The sequence below is a fragment of the Chlorocebus sabaeus genome, chromosome 12 (assembly GCF_047675955.1).
Source record: "Chlorocebus sabaeus isolate Y175 chromosome 12, mChlSab1.0.hap1, whole genome shotgun sequence".
Lineage (NCBI taxonomy): Eukaryota > Metazoa > Chordata > Mammalia > Primates > Cercopithecidae > Chlorocebus > Chlorocebus sabaeus.
Genome location: NC_132915.1, coordinates 105,781,127 through 105,807,789, shown reverse-complemented (window position 1 = coordinate 105,807,789; position 26,663 = coordinate 105,781,127). Strand labels below are relative to the sequence as shown.

Sequence of the window (26,663 nt, the reverse complement as noted above, 5' to 3'; positions counted from 1 at the left end):
CTCTTAACTCCTCTCTCTTTACCTTCTCCCCTTGCTTATTCACTTATTCCCATGATATCAGTCACAAAAGAATGCACAGACCCTCCCTCTGGACCTCTCGAAGCCTGGTGAGGAGGGATTGACGGCAATCTGTGCATGTCACCGCTCTCTCTCACCTTAAGCTGAAGACTCCTCCACGGCAGAGACTGCGTGGTACCCTTCCTTCCTCCTCCCTCCCCGCCCCCGCCTTTCTACCTTGGAGCTCATACAAGGAAGGCACTCACCACCTGTCTAAGCTGCAACAGTGAAAGAAGTTAGCCAGTTGGGGACATCAGAACCCATCTAGCCCTCCCGTGTTCCCTGTACATTTGTAGTTCAGAGAGGAAATGCTCCCCCATTAGGAATTTTTTTCTGCAATATAAAAATATTGACTATAAGGGTCTGTGAGAGAAAAAGCCTGGCTTATGCATTTGCTCACTCCTCTCAGACATATTCACTGAGTGCCAGCCCTGCGGGGAATGCTGGGGATGGCAGCGAAGGAGACAGGTCCTGCCCCGTCTTCAGAGCCTTTAGGGTCCTTTGGCAATACTGGTACCAAAAAGCTCGCTATGCGATTAATTATTGAATCACAGCTGTGATGGGTGCCAAGAAGGGGATATTCCACAGTTTACAGCAAGGTGATTTGACCAGCCTGGGGGATCAGGGAGAGCTGAGATCTGACGGATGGGAGCAGTCAGCTGGGCCCAGAGGTGGGGGAACGGCATTCCAAACAGAAGGAATTGCGTGTGCACAGGCCCTGAGGCAGGTCAGACTGTTCCAGAAATGGAAAGGAGACTGGAGGGTCTGGCGCAGAGAGAGGCGGGTGAGAGGACTGCTGGGGACGTAGGTCCTGTGCAGAGCCACGTGTCTTTGCAGGACTTGCTGATGCAACAGCTTCCCCGCCTCAGGCTCCACAGGGCTGAGGTGGGACTCTCTGTCTCCACATCCACTGAGCCCCCTCTCCCAGGACAGGGTTGGCATCACTCACTGTTGACAGAAAGCCACATCTCCTGGCTGGAGAAGCCCACGGTGTTGGTGGCCGTGCAGACGTAGGCCCCTGCATCCTGGGCGGACGGCTGGGCGATGAGCAGGGTGCCCTCCTTACTCACATTGTAGTGGGCACCTCTGGAGGTCAGGGTATTGGTTTCCTAGGGCAGAGACACAGGTGACATCAGCAAAGCCCACACCTCTGTCCCATGACACACTGGGCCTACCTCTCCGGTTACCCTCTTGGTAACAGGCACTGCTCACCTTGGTCCAGGTGATGGTGGGGGCGGGAACTCCTGAAGCAACGCAGGGGAGAGAGGCCGGAACCCCTTCATTGGTGATGTGGTGGGTGGCAGTAGGATGGATTCTAGGTGGCACTGTTAAAAATAAACCAATGTCAAAGCCAAGGTTCATTGCAGCCTCATTCACAGTGGCCAAAAGGTAGAAACAGCCAAATGTCCATCAGTGATGCATGGACACACAACATGTGGTGTGTGCACACAACGGAAGAGTATTCATCCTTAAAAAGGAATGAAATTAATTCCAACTATATGACATTCTGTAAAAGGCAAAGCAGTTGGACGCGGTAGCTCATGCCTGTAATCCCAGCACTTTGGGAGGCTGAGGCGGGAAGATCACTTGAGGTCACGAGTTCGAGACCAGCCTGGCCAACATGGTGAAACTCCGCCTCTACTAAAAATGCAAAAATTAGCTGGGCATGGTGGTGCATGCTCATAATCCCAGCTACTCGGGAGGCTGAGGCAGGAGAATTGCTTGAACCGGAAGGCGGAGGTTGCAGTGAGCCGAGATTGTACAACTGTACTTCAGCCTGGGAGACAGAGTGAGACTCTTGTCTCCAAAAAAAAAGAAGAAAAAGAAAAAAAAAAAAAAGACAAAACTAGATCAGTGATTGCCAGGGTTGGGGGAGGCAGGGAGGAAGAGGCAGAGCCTAGAGGATTTTCAGGGCAGTGAAGCTACTCCGGGTGATACTGCAGTGATGGGTCCGTGTCACTATGTATTTGTCCAAACCCACAAAATAAACGACACCAAGGGCCAGGTGCGGTGGCTCACGCCTGTAATCCCAGCACTTTGGGAGGCCAAGGTGGGTGGATCACCTGAGGTCAGGAGTTCGAGACTACCCTGGCCAAGAGGGTGAAACCCCATCTCTACTAAAAATACAAAAATTAGTTGGGTGTGGTGGTGGGCGCCTGTAGTCCCAGCTACTTGGGAGGCTGAGGCAGGAGGATTAGTTGAACCTGCAAGGTGGAGGTTGCAGTGAGCTGGGATTGCACCACTGCACTCCAGCCTGGGCCCTATAGTGAGACTCCATCTCAAAATAAATAAATAAAAAATTTAAAAAACACCAAGAGGGAACCCATCTCAAAAAATAAAAAATAAATAAAAAATAAAATAAATAAACACCACCAAGAGGGAACCCCAGCGTAAACTCTGGGATTTGGAGTGATTATGACACGTCTTCAGTGGTAACAACGGGCCGTTCCGGGGGATGTTGACAGTGAAGACGGCCGCGCATGGCGGGAGCCAGAGGTATGTCGGAAATCTCTGTACCTTCCGCTCAATTTTTCTATAAACTTAAACTCCTCTTAAAAGTCCAGGCTATTTTTTTTAAAAGGAATAAAATTTTGACACATGGTACACCATGGATGAACCTTAAAAACGTGCTAGTGAAATCACAGACACAGGAGGACACATACTGTAAGATTCCACTTACATGAAGTCCCTAGATAGGCAAGTTCACAGAGATAGGAGGTAGAAGGGTGACTCCTAGGGGGCTGAGGGGAGCCGGGAATGGGGAGCTAACGTTTAATGAGGACAGAGGTTCCGTTCAGGATGGTGAGAGAGTCCTGGAGATGGATAGCGGTGATAGTTCTGCAACAGTGTGAATGTACTAACACCACCGCACACCTAAACATCGTCAACATGATACATGTTATGTATATTTGACAATTTTCAAAGCTTTCAGGCCAGGCACGGTGGCTCACGCCTATCGTCCCAGCACTTTGGGAGGCCGAGGTGGGCGGATCACCTGAGGTCAGGAGTTTGAGACCATCCTGGCCAACATGGTGAAACTCATCTCTGCTAAAAATACAAAAACGAGCTGGGCGTGGTGGCACATGCCTGCAATCCTAGCTACTCGGGAGGCTGAGGCAGGAGAATCGTTTGAACCCGGGTGGCAGAGGTGACAGTGAGCCAAGATTGTGCCACTGCGCTCCAGCCTGGGCAACAGAGTGACTCCATCTCAGAAATAAATAAATAAATAAATGAAAATTAAAAAATAAAAGCTTTCAACGGGAGAGTAAAACCGGCACAATACCTGAGCCACCACTGCCTGCCATCGTCAGGTTTTTTTGCCTTCCCCACACAGAAGGTAGCATGTGCTTGGGAATCAGCTGCACTGATTCATTGCTCTGAGGCTCTGGACAAGCCACTTAATCTTCTGGTACCCATATGCCCTGATCAGCACAAAAGCTAATTTAACCCCAATTCCCTGGTCATCCCTTCTGGAATGGATAGATGAGCAGTGTTTGCGGAACACGGTGAGCTTAAAAACAGGTATCACGCCCACCCCGGGCACCACTCAGATTGGCAGGCTTGAAAACGGGGGTCTCTAAGGGGAGCGAGGGAGGGGCAACTAGGCATGGAGAAGCCAGGAGAGGAATCCGGAAGCCAGGGGCTCTGACGCTAGCACTTGGAGCTCCTTTAGGGAGGAAAACAGCCTTCTGGACTCCCAGATGGCCAAAGACAACAGAGGCCCAGAAATATTTGCTGAATGGAAATGAACTAAGCCAAGAGAGACCGAGCCTGTCCGTGTCAGCCCTGCAGAAGCGCTGTGAGGGCACAGTGGGAAGTTAGGGGGTGAAACTGAGTGGAATCATACATAGAAACTAGCAGATGCCTGGCATGCGGTACACACTCAACCTTGGATAGTGATTTGGATCTGGAATTATGAGGGGATGACACCTAGAACTACACCTGAGTGCTCAACCCAGCCCTTCTGACTTTGCACTCCCTATAAAATGGGGAACGAGCGTTCTTCCCACTTCTGACTTTGCACTCCCTATAAAATGGGGAACGAACGTTCTTCCCACTAGTCCCTTGGGGGCTTTATGCAACCAACAAGAAAGACGACGAAATTAACATACTTGGTAAATCACAAAACATAACCACATTTAGTTTGAAATGTCTCATCTTACATTAAAAAGCACAGTGGTTCCCGGTTGGGTGAACAGAAGAACCCAGTGCTGTGGGCAGGAGAGCAGCTGGGCAAAACACTAAAAATTGCAAAAACGTATCATCTCTGTGATGCAAAACTTAATCCACATTAATGGGTTTATCCTAAGGAAAGAATTGGTCATGTAGGTATGAGATCACCTACAATGTGTAGGTATGAGGTTGTTCATTCCCAGGTTGTGGGCGACGTGGTGGTGTTAGGGGGGTAGAGATAATCAGATAATTAGATAATCAGGGGGCTTGGTCATTCCCTTATTAAACTGATGCCTCTGAATCTTAATTGACAGAAAACAGAACAGCCATAACATCTTGTTACAGAAATACTTAGGGGCCAAGACAATGACAGTGTGTGATCCTATTTGGTTTTTAACTAGGTTTGTAAACAGGTAGATAGATTAGATGGATAAATGATAGATAGATAAATAGATGATAATTTTTATATCATTTATAAGAACATACAAAGAATCTGCATGAATCATGTATAAATAATATATATTCTATGTATACATAGTATATATATATACTACATATAGGTGTGTGTGTGATATATATAGAGAGTGTGTGTGTATAGAGTATGAAAAGATACCTGCCCAAATGCGAAATCTGGTTATTCTTAGCTACTGGTATTATGAGAGTGTTTTTTTAACTTGTCAAATCCCTAATTTTCCCACAGAGAATATATATCATTTGCGCGATTTTTTAAAGCAAATGCATTCAAGATCAAGTTACCTCTGCACATTCCCCCACCCCATCATGTTCCCTGCCCCATGACCACCACCTCGGTGGCCCCAGGACTCACCCTGGACCACCAGCTCCACGTCCCGATGCCGAGAGCCGGCTGTGTTGGTGGCCACACAACGGTACCTCCCCGCGTGCTCCTGCAACGCTCGGTCAAGGTGGAAGCTGCCATCCGCTCGGATGGAATGCCGGTTACCAGGTGGGAGCTGGTAGGGGTGAGGAAGCACCAGCTTAGCCTCGGGCCTCACTCAGAGGCAGCTGAGAGAGAACCCTCGGGAACCTACGCTGCCCATCAAGCCAGCAGGGAGCAGCCAGGACTGAGAGTCCGGGAGCTCAGAGAAGGCTGAGGAGCTCTGTGAATCCCTGCTGAGTGCCCAGTCAAGCCCTCCAGAGACCCTGCAGGGCTGGGTGGGCCTGACCCCTGCATACCCTGACCCCGCCTCTCCCTCGGCCAACTGGACCAGGGTGGGCCTGACCCAAGCTGGGCCCACGAGACTCTCTCCTGGGAATGCAGAGTTAGGAAGGCACCTCTTTGTAGCCTGCAGGGCACAGGGACCCAGTGTGTCTGAGACCAGGCAGAAGAATTGAGGAAAGGGAAGAGGTAATGAAAGAGTCAATAGAAGAGGGCAGACCGGGCGCGATGGTTCAAGCCTGTAATCCCAGCAGTTCGGGAGGCCGAGACGGGCGGATCACGAGGTCAGGAGATCGAGACCATCCTGGCGAACACGGTGAAACCCCGTCTCTACTAAAAAATACAAAAAACTAGCCGGGCGAGGTTGCGGTGCCTGTAGTCCCAGCTACTTGGGAGGCTGAGGCAGGAGAATGGTGTAAACCTGGGAGGCGGAGCTTGCAGTGAGCTGAAATTCAGCCACTGCACTCCACCCTGGGCAACAGAGCGAGACTCCGTCTCAAAAAAAAAAAAAAAAAAAAAAAAAAAGAAGAGGGCAAACAGAAAACCACCAAGAAAATCAAATGGACGTGAACTGATTGATAAGGCAACCACTGTGCATTCAGCACGCACTGGTATTTGGAGCAGAAAGTAAACTGCACAGGTTACATCCCTGCTCTGGAATCATAAGAACCAGGGAGACCACTGCATTGAGACTGGGCCTCCACTAAATCCCTGCCCCCTGGCCCACAGCACTCCTGAGGCACACGATTCCCCTGCAGAGTTCCCAGGGGTCCAGCAGCCATGACCCATCTGACAGCCGGCAGGACTTTAGAGGGCAGCAAACAGCATCAGTGCATTATCAGAGAAGGTTCTGAAATGGGGCCAAAAAGAGGGCAGAAGGAAGAGGACACGCCCAGGAGGGGAAACAGCCAAGCAGAGACCGACGCGTGGTTGTGACAGCCCCTCCTTCCCCAGGTGCCACGGCCCACCGCACCCAGAGGAGCCCAGCACTCACGGGCCGGCCATCCTTGAGCCAGTGCCTTTCCGGGAGGGGCCGCCCAGCCAGGATGATGCAGGGCAGGGACACAGGCTGCCCCTCCAGGACCCGGACGGTGGGGGCGCTGCTGGCGATCTGTGGCGGGGCTGTGGGCAGAGGAGCCGGTGTCAGCCACAGTAGGTGCCCTGGGTGGTTGTCTGGTAGACAGAGGCTCCTGCTCCCCTCTCCCTCCCCAGGAAACTGGGAGATGCATCAGAATTGGGGATCCTAAAGGGTCACAGGACCCCCCAGGACATTGCCCAGGATGCAGGGGCACAGGTGCTGCTCTTAGAGAATTTGGCTGTGGATTCATTTGTTCCAACAGATGGGCCAGGAGAGGCTCCCTGGAGGCGCCCACAGCCTTGCTGTGCCCCCGGGGAGCACCTGCCCCCCACCTCCCAGGGCCCTCAGATCCACTAGCAAACCGTGACCAGTGACGATGAGCTGGGCCTTGGCTTGGACCTTCCCAAAGACGTTTCGAGCTTCACAGACATACGAGGCCTGGTCTTCTGGGGCCACACCTGAGGGGCACGAGAGAGGCAGGTGTGACTGCCAAGGCACACCACAGCTGCAACCCCCAAGGGCTCCAGTTCCCCAGGTGCAGAGACAGCCCCTGGGCATGGCCTGGCCTTACAGAGGTTCAGGAGGGAAGGCTGGGATGGCAGAGAGGGAAGGGGTGAGGGACACGGCTAGACCTTGGAAGGGTGAGAAAGCCTCAGTTTGCTCATCTGTGGAATGGGGGTAATTGGCCTGTATCTTGTGCTGTGATTGGGAGGGGTTGACACAGTGCCTGCCCTCGGGCCTGGCGTGTAGTACACAGTGGGTGGTGGGGTAGGTGCAGTAGTAATTATGGTAACCATAGCAGTGTACATGTGTGACACCATGTGGCAGGAACTGTGCTAAGCACTTAGTACAGATTATCCACACAACAGCCCCTTAAAGTGGGCTGTCAATCAGCCAGGTGGGTAGTGGGTTTCATGGTCGTGATTATGACTAGGGTCAGCGTAGCGGAATGACTTGGCCAGAGCCACCCAGCCGAAGCGTGACGGCGTATCAGCCTCTGCTCTATGGTCAGTGCTGGGGGTCAGGGCCCTGCTCTCGGCCACCGGCCTGGGGGTTTGGGGTGTCAGAGGCCCTCCTGTCTCCCTGCCCAACCCCCACCAGCCCCAATCTCTTACTTTCAAAGAACAGCACTCCCAAATCTGGCTGCCGAGACTTGCTGCCTCGCCCGGCCCCCAGCCTGAGTCCCAGAGGCTGGCCGTCTCCACGGCGCCAGGTGACCATCGGGGGCGGGCGGCCTGTGGCCCGGCATGCCAAGAGGGCACTCCTTCCCAGTTCCACAGTGACATCCCGGGGCAGCTCCGTCAGCTGGGGCGCATCTGCAGGGAGGTGACCAGTCAACCATGCCCGGAGGCTGGACCTGCTCAGTGGCAGGTCCCTAAGGAACTGCCTCCCTCTCCTCCCCCTGTACTATTGCCCCTATGAACCCAGGGGCCAACTCCTGTCCAGGGCTCCAGGGTCAACCTGAGCTGAGTGGCCTCCAGCCCTGGAGAGCTCTTGGGATGAGGCAGAGGGAGTGACTCATGGGATGGTGCGTGGGGTCTCAGGGGCCTGGCTTTACCCCAGAGGCTAAGGAGAGCAACAGGCCCAGTCCTGACTGTGACACCTCCCGGGAAGCCCCTCCGAGGGGCTGCAAGGTGTGTTTCTGAGTCTGACTGCGACCTGCTGACACAGGAGCTGAGGGTGAGCCTTCACTTCTACCCCTGCCTACCCTCCCCTACCCCTTGCCTCCTCCTGGGCCAGAGGGGCTTCCTCTTGGAGGTGTCCTGAGCTCCCCTCTGATGCTTAACCGCCTGGCCTAAGCCAGGCCCACTTCTGTGGACGGGAGCATGGCCTGGGGGCCCTGGCGGGACTCAGCTGCCATTTCCACAGCCCCTTCTGTGGCCGCCACCCCAAACAGCCAGCGTCGTGGAGGATTATAGGTCTTCTTCACCCTCTTCTCTAGAGCTTGCCCTGTTGGCTGAACTATTTTGTAAAGAGCATGCAGAATTAAAACTTGCTTGTTATAAATAACGTGACCTTATACATGAGGGTCTGAACTGGCCACTCGAGAGTAAAAAGGGGCTGCACTAACAGTGACCCCAGGACAACTGGCTAAACAAGAACTGTCCTGGAAACCAGGAGGTACAAGACATTCTAATAATACACAAAGGGCAGAAATTCTCCTTATTCTTGCTCCACACACCCCAAATCCCACGCCCTTCCCTAAGGTAACCACTGTTAATAGCTTGCAGTGTTCCTTCCACATCTTTTTTTTTTTTTTTTTCCTAAGCATCATTTGACTTTTATAATCAGGAGAAGAAAAAAAAAGAAGTTATTTCCCAAAACAGAAACTCAAGATCCTGTCTCTCCTTCAGTAGGCCAGGAGCAGGTCCAAGCCAAATGGGTCCAGGTCCTTCCCCCGGCAGCCTCTGGGCACTGTCCTCAGGTCCTTGTCCCAGGCTCCTGCAGCAGGGAGGTCCCTGGCTTTTTTTTTTTTTTTTTTTTTTTTTTTTTTTTTTAACCCTTTGAGTCTGGCACCACGGAAAAGCCTCTACCTCCTTGTTCTTTCCATCTGTCTCCAGAAATACCCTTCATCCATCCAAATCATGACAGCAAATTTCCCTCCTGGCTTCAGGGATTAGAGAAGTTCCAGGGAGATATAAACACAACTTGGAAAATTACTGCGAGGAGGAAGACAGTCTTGGACCCAACCTCAGACACCACCCTTTCTCATCGGGGTCTGGCAGCCGCCAGAGCTCAGAATCCCAGAATCCCAGAAAGCCTTTGCTTGGACCCGCCCTCGACAAGGTCACTGTTCCTGCAGAGCCCTGGCCACCAGGGGTACAGCTTTGCCACACCTCACCTACGCCGAGCAGACCACCACAACAGCCTACCTTCCCCAGCTGCACCCAGCCCGACCGCAGAACCCAGCCCCAGCCTCCTGCTCCAAGCATCCCTCTGATCCTTCTCCTCCCAGACCACTTTCAATTCCCTGCCCTCTTCAGCCCTGAACAGCCCTGCTTTGTCTCCTGACTCTGGTTTGTTTTTGTTTGTTTTGAGACAGAGTCTTGCTCTGTCGCCCAGGCTGGAGTGCAGTAGCGCAATCTCGGCTCCCTGCGACCTCTGCCTCCCAGGTTCGACACGGGGAAACCCCGTCTCTACTAAAAAAAAAAAAATACATTAATTAGCCAGGCATGGTGTTGGGCACCTGTGATCCCAGCTACCCAGGAGCTTGAAGCAGGAGAATCACTTGAACCCAGCAGGCAGAGGTTGGAGGGAGCCGAGATAGCGCCACTGCACTCCAGCCTGAGTGATGGAGCAAGACTGTCTCCAAAAAAAAGACATAGAGAGAGAGAGAGATGGTGGGGTCTCGCTCCATCATCTCGACTGGAGCACAGTGGTGCAATCATAGCTCACTGCAGCCTCGAGGCTCAAGTGTAAAGGGTACCATTTGGCATCCCTAAGTAACAGGCATGAAGACCAGAACTTACTGTAACCACGATTTCAGTCATGGCTCGATGAACTCATAATGGATACCATCACAATCCACCTCACAAATGAGGAAACTAAAGGTCGGAGAGATGAAGGAACCTGCCCAAGGTCACAGCTTGAAGCCAGTGGCAGGGCTAATATCAGAGCCCTGGTCTGTCCAATGCTAAAGCCCAGGCTCTCAACCACCCCACCCCTGCATCCCCCCCAGCACCTGGTGGCTGCCCCAGCCAGAGCTGCGCTCACTCCCTCCATCTTCTTGCAAGAGTGGATTCCAAAGCAGCCAAATCCCGGGCTCACTGCTGTGTCCTAGACCCACGCAGACAACTGTGACTCCATGGGTCTCTGCAGCCATCCCTCCCTCTGCTAACCTGGAGCCCCCCAAATAAGGCAGGAGCCCAGGACCCTCTTATGCCGGAGCTGAAGGTCCTCTGGTCTGCCCTTCATTGTACATGGGGGAGGCTGAGGCCCCGAGTCCTGCTGAGGTCAGGGGAGAGGCTGGACTCCCAGTCCAGTGCTCTGCTCAGGGCCTCATCTCTGCTTTCTGGCTCCCAGTCCCCTCCTCACACAGACTCCCAGGTGACCCTCTGCCATGACCCAGGGAGGACAGCGAGCTGGCTCCATGGCCACCGTGGCTCGCCAGGAATGACCCTTTCTGCCTTGGCCATGGTCAGTTTTCTGGGGTGGGAGCTATAAGCACCCAGAGACAGGTGATGGATGGATGGAAGGAAGGAAGGAAGGAAGGAAGGAAGGAAGGAAGGAAGGAAGGAAGGAAGGAAGGAAGGAAGGAGCTTATCTAGGGCAGAAGGAAGGAAGGGAGGGAGGGAGGGAAGGAGGGAGAGAGGGAGGGAGGGAGGAAGGGAAGGAGGGAGGGAGGGAGGAAGGGAAGGAGGGAGGGAGGAAGGAAGGAGCTCATCTAGGGCAGGTTCAAAGGGAAGGGGTAACTAACTTCCTGCTTGCAGGTGAGGCTGCTGACCAACTGCAGGAGGCGCTCTCAGAGCTGCTGAGGGTGAGAGCACAGACCAAGCTGGTCAGACCACACTCCCCTCCCGGGGATTTTCCAGGGGAAAGGCCCTGGTGAAGTCAGATGACAGAGGTGGTGACTCCCCTGCCCCTGCTGCTCCCCCAGCGAAAGGGACACTGGCCTGAAGGCCCCCACTCTGCCTCTGCCTCACTGCGCATGCGGGAATGAGCCCCAGCCTCACTCTGGGCCTCAGTTTACCCATCTGGAAGGCGGTAACTCTATTTTCACTTTGGTCCCAGTACCTTACAGCTGTAGGACTCGTTATCACTGCCTGGAGAGCCCGCACCCCTAGCCTCTGCCCCCCCCCCCCCCCGAGGGCTGTGGCTCAGAGCATGGGGGCAGGGCTGGGGGAGTGCAGCCAGCCCCAGAAGAGCCCCCTGTGACTCAGTTTACCAGGAGGAGGGAGGAGTCTCAGGCCTGAAGACTGTGCAGATAGGCAAAGTGGACCCTGGGGAGGGGTCTCCACAGCCCCCTTTCCTGAGGACTCAGGGAACGCTTTTCGCACAGAGGGAATCCTGTGACTGGACCTAGGGTGGCAGCTCTGCTGGTCACGGCCACGAGATACCTTTACTCCTCTTCCTCCATAAAGAAACACGGAAAATTATATTTCATAACTGCACTGGCACAAAGACATGAACGATGCAGGCTGGATTTGTCTTTATCTGTTCACTATTGGTCATTTTTTCCCTCTGATTTTAAAAGAAATCAAAATTAGAAAAGCATCCTGGACTGCTACAAGTGCAGGGCCTTCTGCCAGTACCTGCTGTGCCTGATGGAGAAGTCACCTCGCCATGGCCCCCTCATCACAGAGCCTGGCCCATTTCTCCCCAACTCCCCTCCCCCAAGGCTGGCCGGAGAGTCTTTAGTGTCCAAAACAGCACATCTCCTTGTTCCCCAGCTCAGCCCCCGGCAACCAGGAGCTTCCAGGATGGGACTAAGAAGCAGGGACTGAAATGAGAGGACAGAAAGAGGAGGCATATCCATTTAGTCCAGGTGCACTGGCTCACGCCTGTAATCCCAGCACTTTGGGAGCCCGAGGTGGGCGGATCATCTGAGGTCAGGAGTTCGAGACCAGCCTGGCCAACATGGAGAAACCCCATCTCTGCAAAAAACACAAAAATTAGCCAGGCCTGGTGGTGCGTGCCTGTAATCCCAGCTACTCAGGAGGCTGAGGCAAGAGGATCACTTGTACCCGGGAGGCGGAGGTTACAGTGAGCCAAGATCGTGCCATTGCACTATGGTCTGGGTGACAGAATAAGACTCCATCTCAAAAAAAAAAAAAAAAAGAGGACACACGTTCATTTAGAGAGGAATCGAGTAAAGCACAGACCACAGCTCAGGGCACTGAACTCAGGAGGGGGTGCCACACACAGTCAGGCAACCAGCCATGTGACGAGTCATCCCGCCTCACCAAGTGCTGGTCAGTTCACCCAGCCTGGACACAGGTTTTGCGGGGAGGGTGCTCACATGCATTGATTATTTATTCCATACAAGCCCTGAGCGAAGCACATTTTCAGGAAGCCTCTCGAGGCCCCTGTGAGCACAGCTCTGCTACCACCCTCCCCATTTCACAGACAAGGAAAGTGAGGCTCCAAGAGGTAAATAATGCAGGCAAATACCAGCGGACCTGGGCATGGAGCCTAGGACTCCTGATTGGCAGATGCCAGGCTCGGAAGATAATCCACCAGTGCCTCACAGGCTGGTCAACAATTGCAGGTCCTCCTGGCACAGAGGAGTAGAGTGCCTCCCTTCCTATGCCCCAGACACTACCAGGAAGCCAGCTCCCAGCTCAACAGCAGGAAGCGGGCACAGTACACACCCGTTCCTGACCTCTGCCAGCTTGGCCAGGAAGGCTGGACCACAGCTGCCACCCAGATAGGCAGGAAATTTCATTTCCCACCACTGCTGCCAGACCAGCTCACCCCAGACCCACAGGTGCTGGGCCATTGTCCATCCTTTCCCTGACCTAGTTAGCCCAGAAACTCTGCCACAGGGACATGGCTCCGAGGTCAACAGCAGACAGGCAAAGGAACAGGTTTAGGCGGGCACTCAGGTTAGGTGGGCACTCAGCCTGGATCCCAAAGAAATACGACTCTGGGCCAGGCACAGTGGCTCATCTCTACAACCCCAGCACTTTGGGAGGCTGAGGCAGGTAAATCACCTGAGGTCAGGAGTTTGAGACCAGTCCGAACAACATGGTGAAACCCCGTCTCTACTAAAAATACAAAAATTAGCTGGGCATGGTGGTGCACGCCTCTAATCCCAGTTACTCAGGAGGCTGAAGTGGGAGAATCGCTTGAACCTAGGAGGTAGAGGTTGCAGTGAGCCGAGATTGCGCCACTGCACCGCACTCCAGCCCAGGCGACAGAGCGAGACTCCGTCTCAAAAAAAAAAAAAAAATGCCGGGCGCGGTGGCTCAAGCCTGTAATCCCAGCACTTTGGGAGGCCGAGACGGGCAGATCACAAGGTCAGGAGATCGAGACCATCCTGGCTAACACGGTGAAACCCCGTGTCTACTAAAAAATACAAAAAACTAGCCAGGCGAGGTGACGGGCGCCTGTAGTCCCAGCTACTCAGGAGACTGAGGCAGGAGAATGGCATAAACCCGGGAGGCGGAGCTTGCAGTGAGCTGAGATCCAGCCACTGCACTCCAGCCCGGGTGACAGAGCGAGACTCCGTCTCAAAAAAATAATAATAAAAAAAAAAGAAAAAGAAAAAGAAAGAAATATGGCTCTGCTTCAAATAAGTCAGATGCTGAGCAAAAGATGACAAAGCCCATCACAACACTAGGTGCGCCCTCCCTGGAGCACCCTATCTGCTCACCCAGAACCTCTAATACCAGTGTCAGCAGCTGGATCACAGCTCACGTGCCACAGCCCTTCTTTTTCTCTTGCTCACACAACATCTCATTTTGGCAATGAGGAGCCCGAGCCTTGGAGAGGGGAAGCAGCACCCAGGCCCACTCTGCCGGTGAGCATCAGACTCAAGGCCAAGGGCTGAAGGCGCAAGACCCTTGGTTCAGATCCCACCTCTGCCACTCACCAGCTGTGTGATCTTGGTGAAGGCACGCAACCTCTCTGTGCCTTGTTTTCCCCCATCTGTAAAGGGGATGATGATAGCTCTGTCTCCAAGGGTTGTTGTGAGGGTTACATGAGCCAGCAACAAAATGTGCTCTGGGCTAGCGCCAGCACCGGGCAAACACCCCAGAAGTGCCAGCTCGTGTTTCTGTGGCTGTCCTTATCAGGCTCCTGAGCCCATGGCCCAGCCACAGTGGAAAAGTCTGAGTACACTGCCCTCCTCCTGGAAACCTCTCACCAACCCCCTCAGGGCACAGCCCAAACTCTTCTGCAGCTCCCCAGGTGGGGAGTGACTGGTATCAGGTGGTAGCCGTCCTGCCGCCCCCTCCCCACCCTCTCTCTGCCTCACTTCTCTTGCCGTGGGGAGGGCTGCACATGCTGTTCCCTTTGCCTGGAACACTGTTCCCAGCTCGTCATCTTTCCGGGTGCTTCTGGTTTCAGTTTAGACATCGCCTCCTCCAAGAAGTCTTCCTGGGATTAGCCTTCTCTAGGCACCCACAGCCCCTGAGGATGCAACTTCCAGCCACTCGGTGCCCTGTGCGTGCTCATTGCCTGTCCTCTGTTCTCTCTTTCTGAGCTCATGAGCAACACAAAGACTGGTGCTGTGTCTCACCCACCCTGTGTCCCCAGCACAGGGTCTGGCACACAAGCACCTGGTGACCCTGTGTTGGAGGAATGAAAGACAGAACAAGCGAACGAAGGCTAAGAGCATCCCAAGCCTGAGAGGATCTCAACCCTGAGACAGCACAACCCCCACCCCAGGTCAGACCCTCCTACCTATGCCTACTCCAGCCAGAGCCTGACCCGTCTTGGGAGCTCTTCAGCTGCCTCACCCAGCCCTGGCCCAGCCTGGCCCATTCAGCCCAGACCAGCACATTCTCGATTCTCTGCGCTTCCCTAGAACTCCAGCACCCGCCTCTCTCGCCATGGCTTCAGCAAACACTTAGAGCCTGATCTGTCCCAGCTCTGTGTGCCAAGGAGCTGTACCCACAGCTTCTGAGCAAGTCCCAGTGCCAGGAACTCCGACCTGGAACAGAGACATCCCGGAAGTCAAAGCTGAGACCATGCACTGGTCACCAAGGAATTTGGACTCCACATCTGAAAACAAGTGGATGATCACCCCCTCCCCCGATTTACTAAGCAAACACTATGGGCCCAGCCCTGTGCTAACAGATCCTCACTGAATCCTCACAGCAACCCACAGAGGGGAGTAGTGCAGTCAGCCTCCCTTTACAGATGGGAAACTGAGGGAAACTGAGGCTCCATGACATGACCAAGGCACAAAGGTGGGGACAGAGACGAGACTCAAATTCAGGTCTCATCCCGAGCTGAACCAAACTGTCTGCGGCGGGCCTCCAAGCTGGTCCCAGTGATCCCTGCCTCCTGGTCTTCACACCCATGGGTAGCCCCTCCTACACACACTGCACCAGGGGGTTGCTCTGTGGGACCAATAGAATAGGGCAGAAGCAATGGCTTGTTACTTCCAAGACTGTGGCTTCCCTCTGAGATTCTTTCTCTCTCTCTTTCTCTGGGAGCCTCCTGCCAACAGCCCCATCAGTTAGCCTGGAATGGATCCCCTAGGCCCAGGCAAACCTTGAGATGACTGCGGCCCTAGCCAAGATATTGATTTCAATCTCAGGATGGACCCTGAGCCAGAATCACCCAGCAAGCCACTTTCAGATTCTTGATCCTCAGACTTTGAAATACATACTTACTGTTTAAGCCACACAATTTGGGGGCTATGTGTTACCCAACAAGAGCTGATGCATGCACCACCTCCCCTGGACTTCCCCTGTCCCCACATGCTCAGGATCCACATGATGCCATCCACACTGGCCACTGGTGTGGGAGAGCTTCCCCTCCCTACTCAGAAGCAGGCAGAAGGCTGGGAAAGGGGAATGGGCAGGGGAGGGGGAGACAAGGTGTACGCTCACGTCCAACCGCCAGCTGGATTTCTGCAGAGGCATCACCCAACTCATTGACAGCCCGGCAGGTGTAGATGCCAGCATCTCTCTCCTGAGCCACCGGGATCCGCAGCTTCCCAGAGCTGGAGCCCTCAGGGGCCAGGATCATTTCAAGACCCCCTGGACCAAAGGGGATAAAGCATCAGGCCGGTGTCCCTGTTACCATGGAGACCAGGATGGGAGGTTGCTCCAGCCTGACCCTGGGCTCCTGCAGCTCCACAAGGTTGGGGCCTGGGGGACAGTGGGTGGAGGCAGGTTTAAGCCCCAAGGTCTGGACCCCTGGGTCCAGTCGTGCAGGGGGCTTGGGCCTTCTCTCTGTTGAACAGGGTTGGGGCTAAGCCAGGCCCTGCATGAGAGGCTCATCACCCAAGAACTCCATGTCTGGACCTCCCCGCTGGTGTCCGCCCCTCCACCCCAGGTCCAGGCTGAGATCTGGGTCAGTTCTGGGAGGGGCCTGGGGAACCCTGAGCCCTCCCTCATTTTTCTTTTTCTTTCTTTCTTTTTTTTTTTTTTGAGACAGTCTTCCTCTGTTGCCTAGCCTGGAGTGCTGTGGCATGATCTCGGCTCACTGCAACTTTCACCTCCTGGATTCAAGCAATTATCCTACTTCAGTCTCCCAAGTAGCTGGGATTATAGGCACACACCACCACACTCACCTAATTTTTTATATTTTTGGTAGAGACAGGGTTTCACCATGTTGGCCAGGCTGGTCTCAAACTCCTGACCTCAGGTGATCCGCCCACCTCGCGCTCCCAAAGTGCTGGGATTACAGGCATGAGCCACCGTGCCCGGCCCCTCCCTCATTTTTCTTGCCTGACTTCCATCCACCCCTGAGGCCTAATGGATACCCCTGATTCTAACCGTCCTTTTAAATTTAATTTAATTTTTATTTTATTTATCGTAGAAAAATATGCATAACATAAAATTGACGATCTGAACCGTTTTTAGGTGTGCATTTTTAGCTCAGCAGCTTCCAGTCCCTTCACACGGTTGCGTGGCCATCACTGGCCTCCACAGAACTGTTTGTATCTCTCTAAACAGAAACTGCATACCTATTAGACACTAACTCCCCGTGTTCTCCTCTCCCCAGTCCCTGGCGAACACCACTCCATCTTTTCATCTCTATGAATTTGACGTCTCTAGGTAACTCACGTAAGTGGAATCAGACAGTATTCGTCTTTTTGTGTCTGGCTGACTTCACCTAGAATAGAGTCCACGTTCTAGCAGGACATCCACGTAGCACGTGTCAGAATCTCCTTCCTTCTGAAGATGGAAGGATAGTTCATGGTAAGGTCACCTTTTAAAGAGGGGCTCTAGGGCTGCGTTGATAGGGCTCTTGGCCAGAATATGCAGTGAAGAAGGAATCCAGAAGCCTGTGCCGCCCACTTGCTTGTGACCCTAAAAAAAAAAAGCTCAACGCTGAGCTAATATCACCTGCCCTGCCTTTCTCAGAGTCAGGGTGAGGCTCTGACGAGGTCCCAAGCAGCTGCTGCAAGGAATGGAGCACGACCAGGTGGGAGGGGACAGGATTGCTGACCCCGGTGGACCTTTCAGAGGGAGCCCAGAGTCCTGCTCCCAGAAAGACCTAATGCAACCCCAGCACCTGTCCGTCAAACTCCAGCCTGGCAGCAGGCACCGTGAAAATGCTGTGCCCGTGACCTCAGGGCCTCAGGACAACCCTGTCATTGTTACTGTCATTTCCAGATAATCACATCATCGTCGGCACTATCACTAAGAATGCCAAGCACAGTACATGTGCCAGGCTTGTTCTAAAACCTTTGCACATATGGCGGGGCACAGTGGCTCACGCCTGTCATTCCAGCACTTTGGGAAACTGAGGCGAGTGGATCCCCTGCGGTCAGGAGTTCCAGACTAGCCTGTCAAACATGGTAAAACCCCATCTCTACTAAAAATACAAAAATTAGCCAGGCCTGGTGGCATACCCCTGTAACTCCAGCTACTCCAGAGGCTGAGGCACGAGAATCCCTTGAACCCAGGAGATGGAGGCTGCAGTGAGCCGAGATTGCACCACTGCACACCAGCCAGCGTGAGACTCTGTCTCAAAAAAATCAATCAATAAAACAAAAAATAAAATAAAATAAAATAAACCTTTGCACATATGAACTCATTTAATCCTCACACAATCTTTGATTTTCCAGATGAGGAAACTGAGGCTCAGAGATGCCAAGTCACTTGCCCAAGGTCACCCAGGGAAGCCAGAATTCAAATCTGGGTCTGGCTCAGTGCTGCTCTGAATAGCTACGACAGCTGTGTCAACACAGGCTGGGGGTGAGGGTCGGGGAGCTGGAACCCACCAGCTCTGACACTGGCTGTGGGTCGGGGCGGGGGGACTGGAACCTGCCAGCTCTCCCCAGATTCCTCATTCAGAACACCCCCCACCTCCCCCTAACCCCCCGCTTTCTGGAAAGCTGTTACTTCAGGGCCCTTCCCCACCAACACACCTCGATACCAGATGACTCGGGGTGGGGGGACCCCGGACGCCTTACACACCAGCACAGCCTCCTCCCCAACAGCCGCCAGCACCACGGCATTTACAGCAGAGACCGACGGTGGGTCTGCGTGGGGAAGAGATGCAGAATTTGGAACCAACCCTCAAAGGTCATAAAGAAAATCTTCCACAGCTTCAGGGGGCCCTCTCCCTCATCCCAACTCTTGCCACACCAGCCTCCTTGCCGCCCCTGGAGCACCCCAGGTTCAATGCCCCCTCCCGGTCCCTCCACCTGCGACCCCGTTCCCACAGTGACCCTAAGGCAAGGGTCACTGCCTCAGAGAGGTCATGACCGAGTCCTGGGCGTGGCAACTGCTTCTCTCTCGCCCCCAACACGCGTCCCTCCCTCGCACCAGTAGGCTCTCTGTTCTTCACAGCACCTTCAGCATCAGGAAGCACCCCATTGGCCTGTGTGTGCCTCCTCCTTTAGAATACAAGCTCCACCCAGACAGGGACCATGGTTCACTGCTATGCCGCCAGTGCGGTACGTGACAGATAAATGCTCCATAAATACTGATGGACGGGAGGGAGGGAGGGAGGGAAGGAGGCCCCTCTCCTGCGATGTGATGCTCGTGGCCTGGGTACCTGTGTAGTAGAGGGTGACCGTCTCCTGGTCAGTGCCAACCTCATTAGTCGCCTGGCAGCTGTAATTCCCAGCATCTTCTGGGGCTACCGCCTGAATAATCAAGGTTCCCTGTGCATCCACATGGATTCTAGAATCAGGTCATAGAAACACATCGGGTCACACAAGGGGTTGCTTCACAGCCATCATTAATAACAAATTAACAACGCCACTCGCGACGACGATTCTGTACTGGTGGCTTGCTCTAGGCCTGTGCTAAGCACTTTATGTACATTTTATTCACGAGGCTCAGAGAGGTCAGACGACTTGCCCAAGGTCACACAGCCTGAATAGTGGGGGTAAGATTCGGGCGCAGGTCCGCACAGCATGAATGGTGGGGGCGGGATTCGGATACAGTTCTGCAGAGCCTGAATGGTTGGGCGGGACTCCGGCGCAGGTCCGCACAGCCTGAATGGTGGGGGCGGGATTCGGGGGCGGGATTTGGGCGCAGGTCTGCGCATCCTGAATAGTGGGGTTGGGACTCCGGCGCTGATCCGCACAGCCTGAACGATGGGGCAGGATTCGGGTGCAGGTCCGCACAGCCTGAGCCCCCGAGCACTGAGCCCACACGGTGGCATCATGTTTCCAAAGTGATGTCACTCCCGAGTCTCAAATGATCCCAGGAGCAAGGAAGGCAAATGCTATTCCCTCATTTACAGGTAGGAAGGCCAAGGCCCAGAGAGGTCCCCTGGGAGTCCTGCCCCTCACCTGCTGTCCTCTTGTAGGGTTTGGCCCTCACGGCTCCAGGAGATGTGGGGTGTGGGGTACCCAGAGGCTGAGCAGCTGACCTTCACCTCCACACCCTGGGAGAAGTGCTGGGAGCTGGTGTGGATGCTGACCTGTGGGGCCTCTATGACCCAAAAAGTGGATGGGTGAGGATGAGCCCATCAGCACAGCCATGCCTTCCCAGGCACCCAGCCCCGGGCCCTTCCCCTCCCACAGTCACAGATGGGCAAGACAGAGAAAGCAAAGACCCCAGAGGGCTTCAGTCCCCCAGGGGTGGCTTCTCTGGGAACTGGGTAGACCAGGTGGCCGCCAAGCACATCCCCAGGCCACATGGAGGCTGATTTAAGCCCTGTGCTCCTGGAACATCCACTCCAGGCTGAGCACTCTGGGGAGCCTTAGGGAGCTGTCAGGCCGCTGCCCGGGCTGGGAATGGCTCCTGTCTCCAGTGACCTTGACGTTGACCCCAAGGCCTGCCCTACTATTGGCCCCAAGCTTAGGTTCTAACCTGGCCTTTTGGAAACTACGAACAACAGGCTGGTCAGACTCAAACAGAGCTCACAGGCCCGCACATCTAGAAACAGCAACCACAGCCCTCCCACACTGGCGGCAGACACCGCTGGTGGATCCCTCCTTCCTGCAGAGCCTAGACACAGCCTCAGAAACCTGCCCAACACACTCCAGCAGCCAGTCAAAAGCCACTGGCACAAGAGAGAACACTTGTTCAACCTCCTTGTTTTTACACTTGGGGAGGAGGCTCTGTCTAGATTCTCGGTAGACCTGAGGCCATACCCGGATCTTAAAACTCCCATATGGGTGCTCTTGGCACTGCCTCCTCCACCCCCATCTAGTCAGTGCTGCCCAATCTCTGCCAAATACATCTGACTTCTGAGCTTCCACAAGGTTCCAGTACTCAGTCCCTGCCTTACATATTGGGCAGGGTGCAGTAGGGAGTGGGGAACAATGGAGGGGCTTGATGGCACAGAAAAAAGGACAAGACACAGTGAAATTGGCTTGGTCTACAGCAGTAGAAGTTTAAGTTAGATATTAGGAGGAACTTTCCAGCAGTGAGAGTCATTGGACTTTGACTAGCAGGCTACAGAATTCTCTCTCCCTGAAAGTTCAAAAAACATTGAAAGGGCTGCTGTTGCCTACCAGAGACAATGTCTGAGCAGAGGGAGGGAGTCATGGCTTCTGGGGTAAACACTAGGTCGAGTGTTGAACCAGGGAACAGCAGCAGCAGAATGAGCCTCACCTCGCACCAGGAGCCAGACGGATGCCCTTGTGACCCCATTGGCGTTGCTGGCCATGCACTGGTACCTCCCGCCATCTGTGGGGATGATGCCCCTGACCTCCAGGGACAGGTCAGCCAGCTGGGCGACTCGGCCCGTCGAGGCCGGCAGGACTCGCCAGTCCCGGACCCACGTCAGGTTGTAGGGGGCCTCGCCTAGGACCTGGCAGGATAGGATGGCAGTCTCCCCTGGGGACACGGTCACGTTGTGAGCAGGGACCAGCTGCGGTGGGGGATCTGCAGGGACATAAGCACAGGAGGAACCGAGGAGCTGAGGCAAGGGAGGGGGTCATCGTGTAAGCCCAGATGCTGCCTAGACCTGGGACCCTGCTCTAACCCCACCCTGAGGTGCAGGTCCGCCGGAACCAGATCGTTCAGGATATGTCAGCCAGCAGCATGGGTGACCAACATCTGCTCACCATCAGGCATCACCCCAGTGGGAGGTCATTTCTCCCACCACCATTATACACCCGCTAGGGGCTGCACGATACACGCCTGCTCTCCAAATAACAGCCAGTGCAATGTGCAGCAAGCCGGATGCCCATCTTCGTGCCTCCGAGTCGAAGATGCCACGCTGAGGAATAAAGCCTTGGAAATCTCCAGCCAGGGGAAGAGAGCAATGTGTTCAAAACGATTCTCTGTACCAACAGCAGGGCTATTTATAGCAGCCAAATATGCCCCCAAAGAGGAAAGCACTAAGCAAACTGCTATCTGGATAGCAAAAAGCCACAAGAAGTGGCAAGATCAGAGACTGCTGAACATAGAAAAAAACCGAAAAGGAAGTAAATCAAATGGCAGAATGGAGGGATTACAAGTTATTTTGATCTTCTCTTTCATTGTTTATATTTTTCCAGCCTCCCTACAAGGAGCATGTGTAGTTTCTGGCTGTCTATGTAGACTGGCTGATCTTTCCACACTTACGGGTTCCTTTTTTTTCTCTACAAAGCAGCTTGCATTCGTACTTTTAAAAATAAAACCAATTTCATTTGGAGACAGTCTGTGGTATTTCCAACTTCCCCAGCTCGATGGCACCATCCTGGTCAGGACTTGGAGGCACGAAGGTTGTCCCGACCATGAGATGGACGGCGGCCCCTGACAGCTGAGCCCCAAGAAGTCAGAGCTGGGATCAAAGCTGGGCAGGGAAGGAAGACCCAAGCCGTGTCCTCAGCCTTCCTCCAGCAGAGACCCACAGGCCATTCCTGGGTGAGACAGCCACAAAGGAGGGCCAGCAGGTAGGTGGCAGCCTGGGTAGCCAGACGCGGGATGACGAACAGCCCCGGCAGCTGGCTGGAGACTCACGGGGAGGAAATCCTAAGTGGAAGAACCCAGGAAGAGGGTAAGGAAGGGGTATATGGAGGGGCCCCAAGGGACAGACCTGTGACGACAATCTGGGCCTTTGCTCGCCCGATCCCAGCCCTGCTGATGGCTGTGCACTCGTACATGCCCTCCTCGGCCTTGGAGGCCCGCGGGATCTCCCAGCTGCTGTTACCTGACTGCCTGTGAACAGGGAACAGTAGGAGACGCACAATCACCGGTCAGGGTCTCCCTGGCCTCATCTGCCCCTCAGGACTTCAGTCCCCTGAATCCTGCCCCAAGGGCAGACCCCAATTCCTCTGTGAGACGCGGTGAGAAGACGTACACAGCCAAGTACATGGACAGTCCATGACATGCTGTGTGACTTGGAGTTAGGTCCTTACTCTCTCTGAGTCCTGGGCTCCCATCCTTCCTGCTCTGACGCCACGGCTGGGCCCTGCATGGGCTGAGTTTTCCGGGAGCTGAGGAAGGCCCCCGGCTTCTTCACCAGCTGATGGCCCAGCAGTGGTGGGAGTCTCAGGGACAAACTTCTCCATCCCTGGCTGCACTGGAAGTCCCAGGCTGGGCTGCCCAGGAGGACAGTGACAGAGACCAAGGTCTCTCTCCTGCCACCCACTCCCCTGAGATCCCTCCCGGGCCTCAGCAGCCAGGAGCCCTGTGGCTGGGGACAATCAGCTGCCGGGGGCCACTCACTGAAAGTGCCTCTCTTCGCCCAGCCTGGCTTCACCTCGCCGCAGCTGCAGCCGGAAGGGAAGGGTGCTGTGCACCGAGCAGGAGACCAGCAGGGGCTGGTGCAGGTAGCCATGGATCCTGGGGGCCATGCTGACAAGGGGAGCGCCTGTAGGCAGGGACCAGGACTCAGAATGTCTGCCCACCGCCCCCTCACCACACCCGGTGACACAGAGACCCGTAGGGATGTACCAGCAGCCAGGAGGCCAGGATTCAACCCCTGGCTCCACCACTTGGTGGTCACCTCTCTAAGCTCAGTTTTCACCTCTGCAAAATGGGGTGATCATGGTACCATCCTCCCTGTGTTGTCCTGAGGAGCTGGTGAGAAGTGGTGCATGGAGAACTCGTGGCACAACACATGTGGCATCACCAGTTTCCCTAGGCACACCTCCTGGGGCTTTTGTGGTTTGTTAGACTGTTCAACTCAAGAATGGCCAGCCTGGACCAGGCCCTTCCGCTGCACCGTCTCAATTGTACGAAATCTGATAAAATGCTACCAACTAGGATTAGGCTACCCAAGGGTATGCGTGGGTTTGTGCAATTGCTTCTCTGCTTAGAACATCAGTTTTACCCAACTTTGTTGGAAATAAGCCTTTTCGTTTAAAAATTAGCCCACCAGTCCAGGCGCAGTGGCTCACGCCTGTAATCCCAGCACTTTGGGAGGCGGAGGTGGGCAGATCACGAGGTCAGGAGTTCAAGACGAGCCTGGCCAACATGGTGAAACCTTGTCTCTACTAAAAATACAAAACTTAGCTGGGCATGGTGGCATATTCCTATAATCCCAGCTACTACTCAGGAGGCTGAGGCAGGAGAATTGTTTGAACTGGGATCCGGGAGGCAGAGGTTGCAGTGAGCCAAGATCACACCACTACACTCCAGCCTGGGCTACAGAGAGAGACTCCATCTCAAAAAAAAAAAAAAAAAAAAAAGGCACAGCTAGGGGATGGGTATAAATGCAAAATTCACACACATTTTTGAGATAAAACCAGAGATTTCAATAAAATCTCATAGCTTATAATGAGCCCTATGGGACCCCAATCAGACGCTACTGCCCCCCTGGCCTGAGCCTGGTCTTGGAGTGACACAGTCCCTTCCCTTGGCTATTGGAATTACTTCAATGGAGAAGTCTGAGAAACTGCCCCGCAGGGTTGGCCATGGCCCATCAGAGCTGGGTGCTCCCTGGCAAGGGCTCAATCTTTGTGTCACTGTCTCCCCATCCCCGCCAGCAGAGGAGCCCAGCAGAGATGCTCCGGGGGTGAGACAATGCACTAGACCTCCTCGGAGCCCAGGCTGGGGATGGGCAGGCAGCGGTGACATCATGCTCCAGGCTCCCTGCCACATCTGTCCCGGCGGGGAGGGGTGTCCGACCATCCAGCCACGTCCTCGGCTGTGTGCAAAGCCGTCGCTGCTCACCCACGCACCCTGGGAGCCTCTGCCAAGTCAGCTTGGGCTCCCCATTTCCATGAGCTAAAAGGGACCGCCCTTATCTCTCCAAACCCAGAGCCACCTGCTACAAGGCGAAATCCCAGCCTTCCAGACCTGGAGGGCAGGGAAGGAAACAAAAATCCAAACCAATCCCTCCCCCAACTCCAATCTAGAGCTGAGATAGAGAACAAAAGCCAGAGCTAAGCTCCAAACTCTTGGATCCATCTGAAAGAACAGGGGAAAGAAAACAGAGGCTGTTATTTCCCCTGCTGAAATTCCTTCCTGAAAGTTCCTCCTCAAGGCTGCAAAGGCCAAGGGAAGAGAGGCCCTGGAACCACGGGAGGGGAGTGGAAGCTGGGAGGCTGGAAAGAATAGGTCTCCAGCTCTCCTGCCCAGCCCTGCCCTGCCCCACCCAGGTCCTCAAAGTCCTCTACCAACCATGGGCACCATGGGCACAATGGGCACTCCCTGCATCCCTATTTGAAGTGGACAGAGGAGGATGCCTCTCACTGAGATCCCCCACAAAGAAGTGCTAGAATGTTAGTGACATCCACCTTTGTAAGCTCCCCTCAGGCTACCTCCAGGGGAGGGAGACAGTGAGCAGGAGAAAGGCAATGAAGCCAGCAGGCAAGATGACCAGTGGCTCTAGACATCCCTGCTAAGACCAGGGGCAGATCTGAAAGGCCAAAGATCCACCCGTCTCCCTGGGAGCTTCCAGCCTGAACAGTGATACCTCAGGGACACTCAGGAAACCAGCAAAAAGCCACACATATGGGAACCAACAGACCATGGCCAAAGATTAGAGTACAAATCGACCTGTTCCTGCAATGATGTAACGGTAACAGCAGCTGCCACACTGGAGGACCCTTGCCCACAAATGGATACATTCTGAGTGTGGCCTCTGAGGACCCAAATGCTGTCTTGTTGTGTGCATTAGCCTGGGCACCCCCACGGCAGCCCTGTGAGTCAGGTGGGCTCAGTTTCCTTATCTATGAAGTAGGGACACACCTCAGAAAAGCTGTAAGCATCAGTGAGCTAGCACATGGCAGGAGCTTGGCCCAGGACTGCCCCATGGAAAGTGTCCAAATGGTGACTTAGATGATTGTGATTATGACAGTGATTGTGATTATGGAAGAGCAAATGCCCATGTCTTCCCTGCCCATTGCTGTGTCTACAGTGCCTAGCACCATGACTGGTACATAGTAGATACTCATGATGAATGCTGAATAGATGGGTGGATGGGTGGGTGGACAGGTGGGTGGATGAATGGGTGGATAGATGGATAAACAGATGGATAGATAGGTGAATTAATAGTGAATAGGTGGGTAGATGGATGGGTGACTGAAGGGGTAAGTGGATGGGTGAATAGATAGATGGGTGGGTGGGTGGATGCACGGGTGGGTGAGTGGATGGATGCATGAATGGGTAAGTGGATGGATGCATGAATGGGTAAATGAATGGGTGAGTGAATGGGTGGGTGGATGGATGAATAGGTGAGTCAATGGATGCATGACTGGGTGGTTGGATGAGTGGATGAATGGGTAGGTAGATGGATAGGTGAGTGAATGGGTGGGTGGATGGGTAATTGAATGGGTGGGTGGATGGATGAATAGGTGAGTCAATGGATGCATGAATGGGTGGGTGGATGAGTGGATGAATGGGTGGGTAGATAGATGGGTGAGTGAATGAGTGGGTGGATGTGTGAGTGAATGGGTGGGTGGATGTGTGAGTGAATGGGTGAGTGGGTGGATGAATAGGTGAGTCAATGGATGCATGATTGGGTAGTTGGATGAGTGGATGAATGGGTAGGTATATGGATAGGTGAGTGAATGGGTGGATGGATGGGTAATTGAATGGGTGGGTGGATGGATGAATAGGTGAGTCAATGGATGCATGAATGGGTGGGTGGATGAGTGGATGAATGGGTGGGTAGATGGGTAGACGAGTTAATGGGTCAGCGGATGAATGAATGGGTAGATGGATGGATGAATGGGTAGATGGATGAATGGATACTGAATGGATGACTTTGTTC

At 54.1% G+C, this 26,663-nt stretch overlaps 1 protein-coding gene across 1 annotated transcript in view; it reads right to left on the bottom strand.

Moving 5' to 3' along the window:
- Window positions 1–26,663, bottom strand: part of HMCN2 (hemicentin 2) — a 171,793-nt gene that overhangs the window by 110,284 nt on the left and 34,846 nt on the right. The window contains exons 9-21 of the mRNA XM_008005927.3: window positions 23,171–23,315; window positions 22,539–22,660; window positions 21,128–21,400; window positions 19,858–19,999; window positions 19,113–19,240; window positions 18,481–18,594; window positions 15,989–16,138; window positions 7,601–7,801; window positions 6,848–6,943; window positions 6,402–6,529; window positions 5,057–5,201; window positions 1,270–1,382; window positions 1,007–1,166 (exon numbers count right to left, since the gene is read on the bottom strand). Coding sequence (XP_008004118.3) covers window positions 1,007–1,166; window positions 1,270–1,382; window positions 5,057–5,201; window positions 6,402–6,529; window positions 6,848–6,943; window positions 7,601–7,801; window positions 15,989–16,138; window positions 18,481–18,594; window positions 19,113–19,240; window positions 19,858–19,999; window positions 21,128–21,400; window positions 22,539–22,660; window positions 23,171–23,315 — 1,917 coding nt within the window. The remainder of the gene's footprint in view (window positions 1–1,006; window positions 1,167–1,269; window positions 1,383–5,056; window positions 5,202–6,401; window positions 6,530–6,847; window positions 6,944–7,600; window positions 7,802–15,988; window positions 16,139–18,480; window positions 18,595–19,112; window positions 19,241–19,857; window positions 20,000–21,127; window positions 21,401–22,538; window positions 22,661–23,170; window positions 23,316–26,663) is intronic.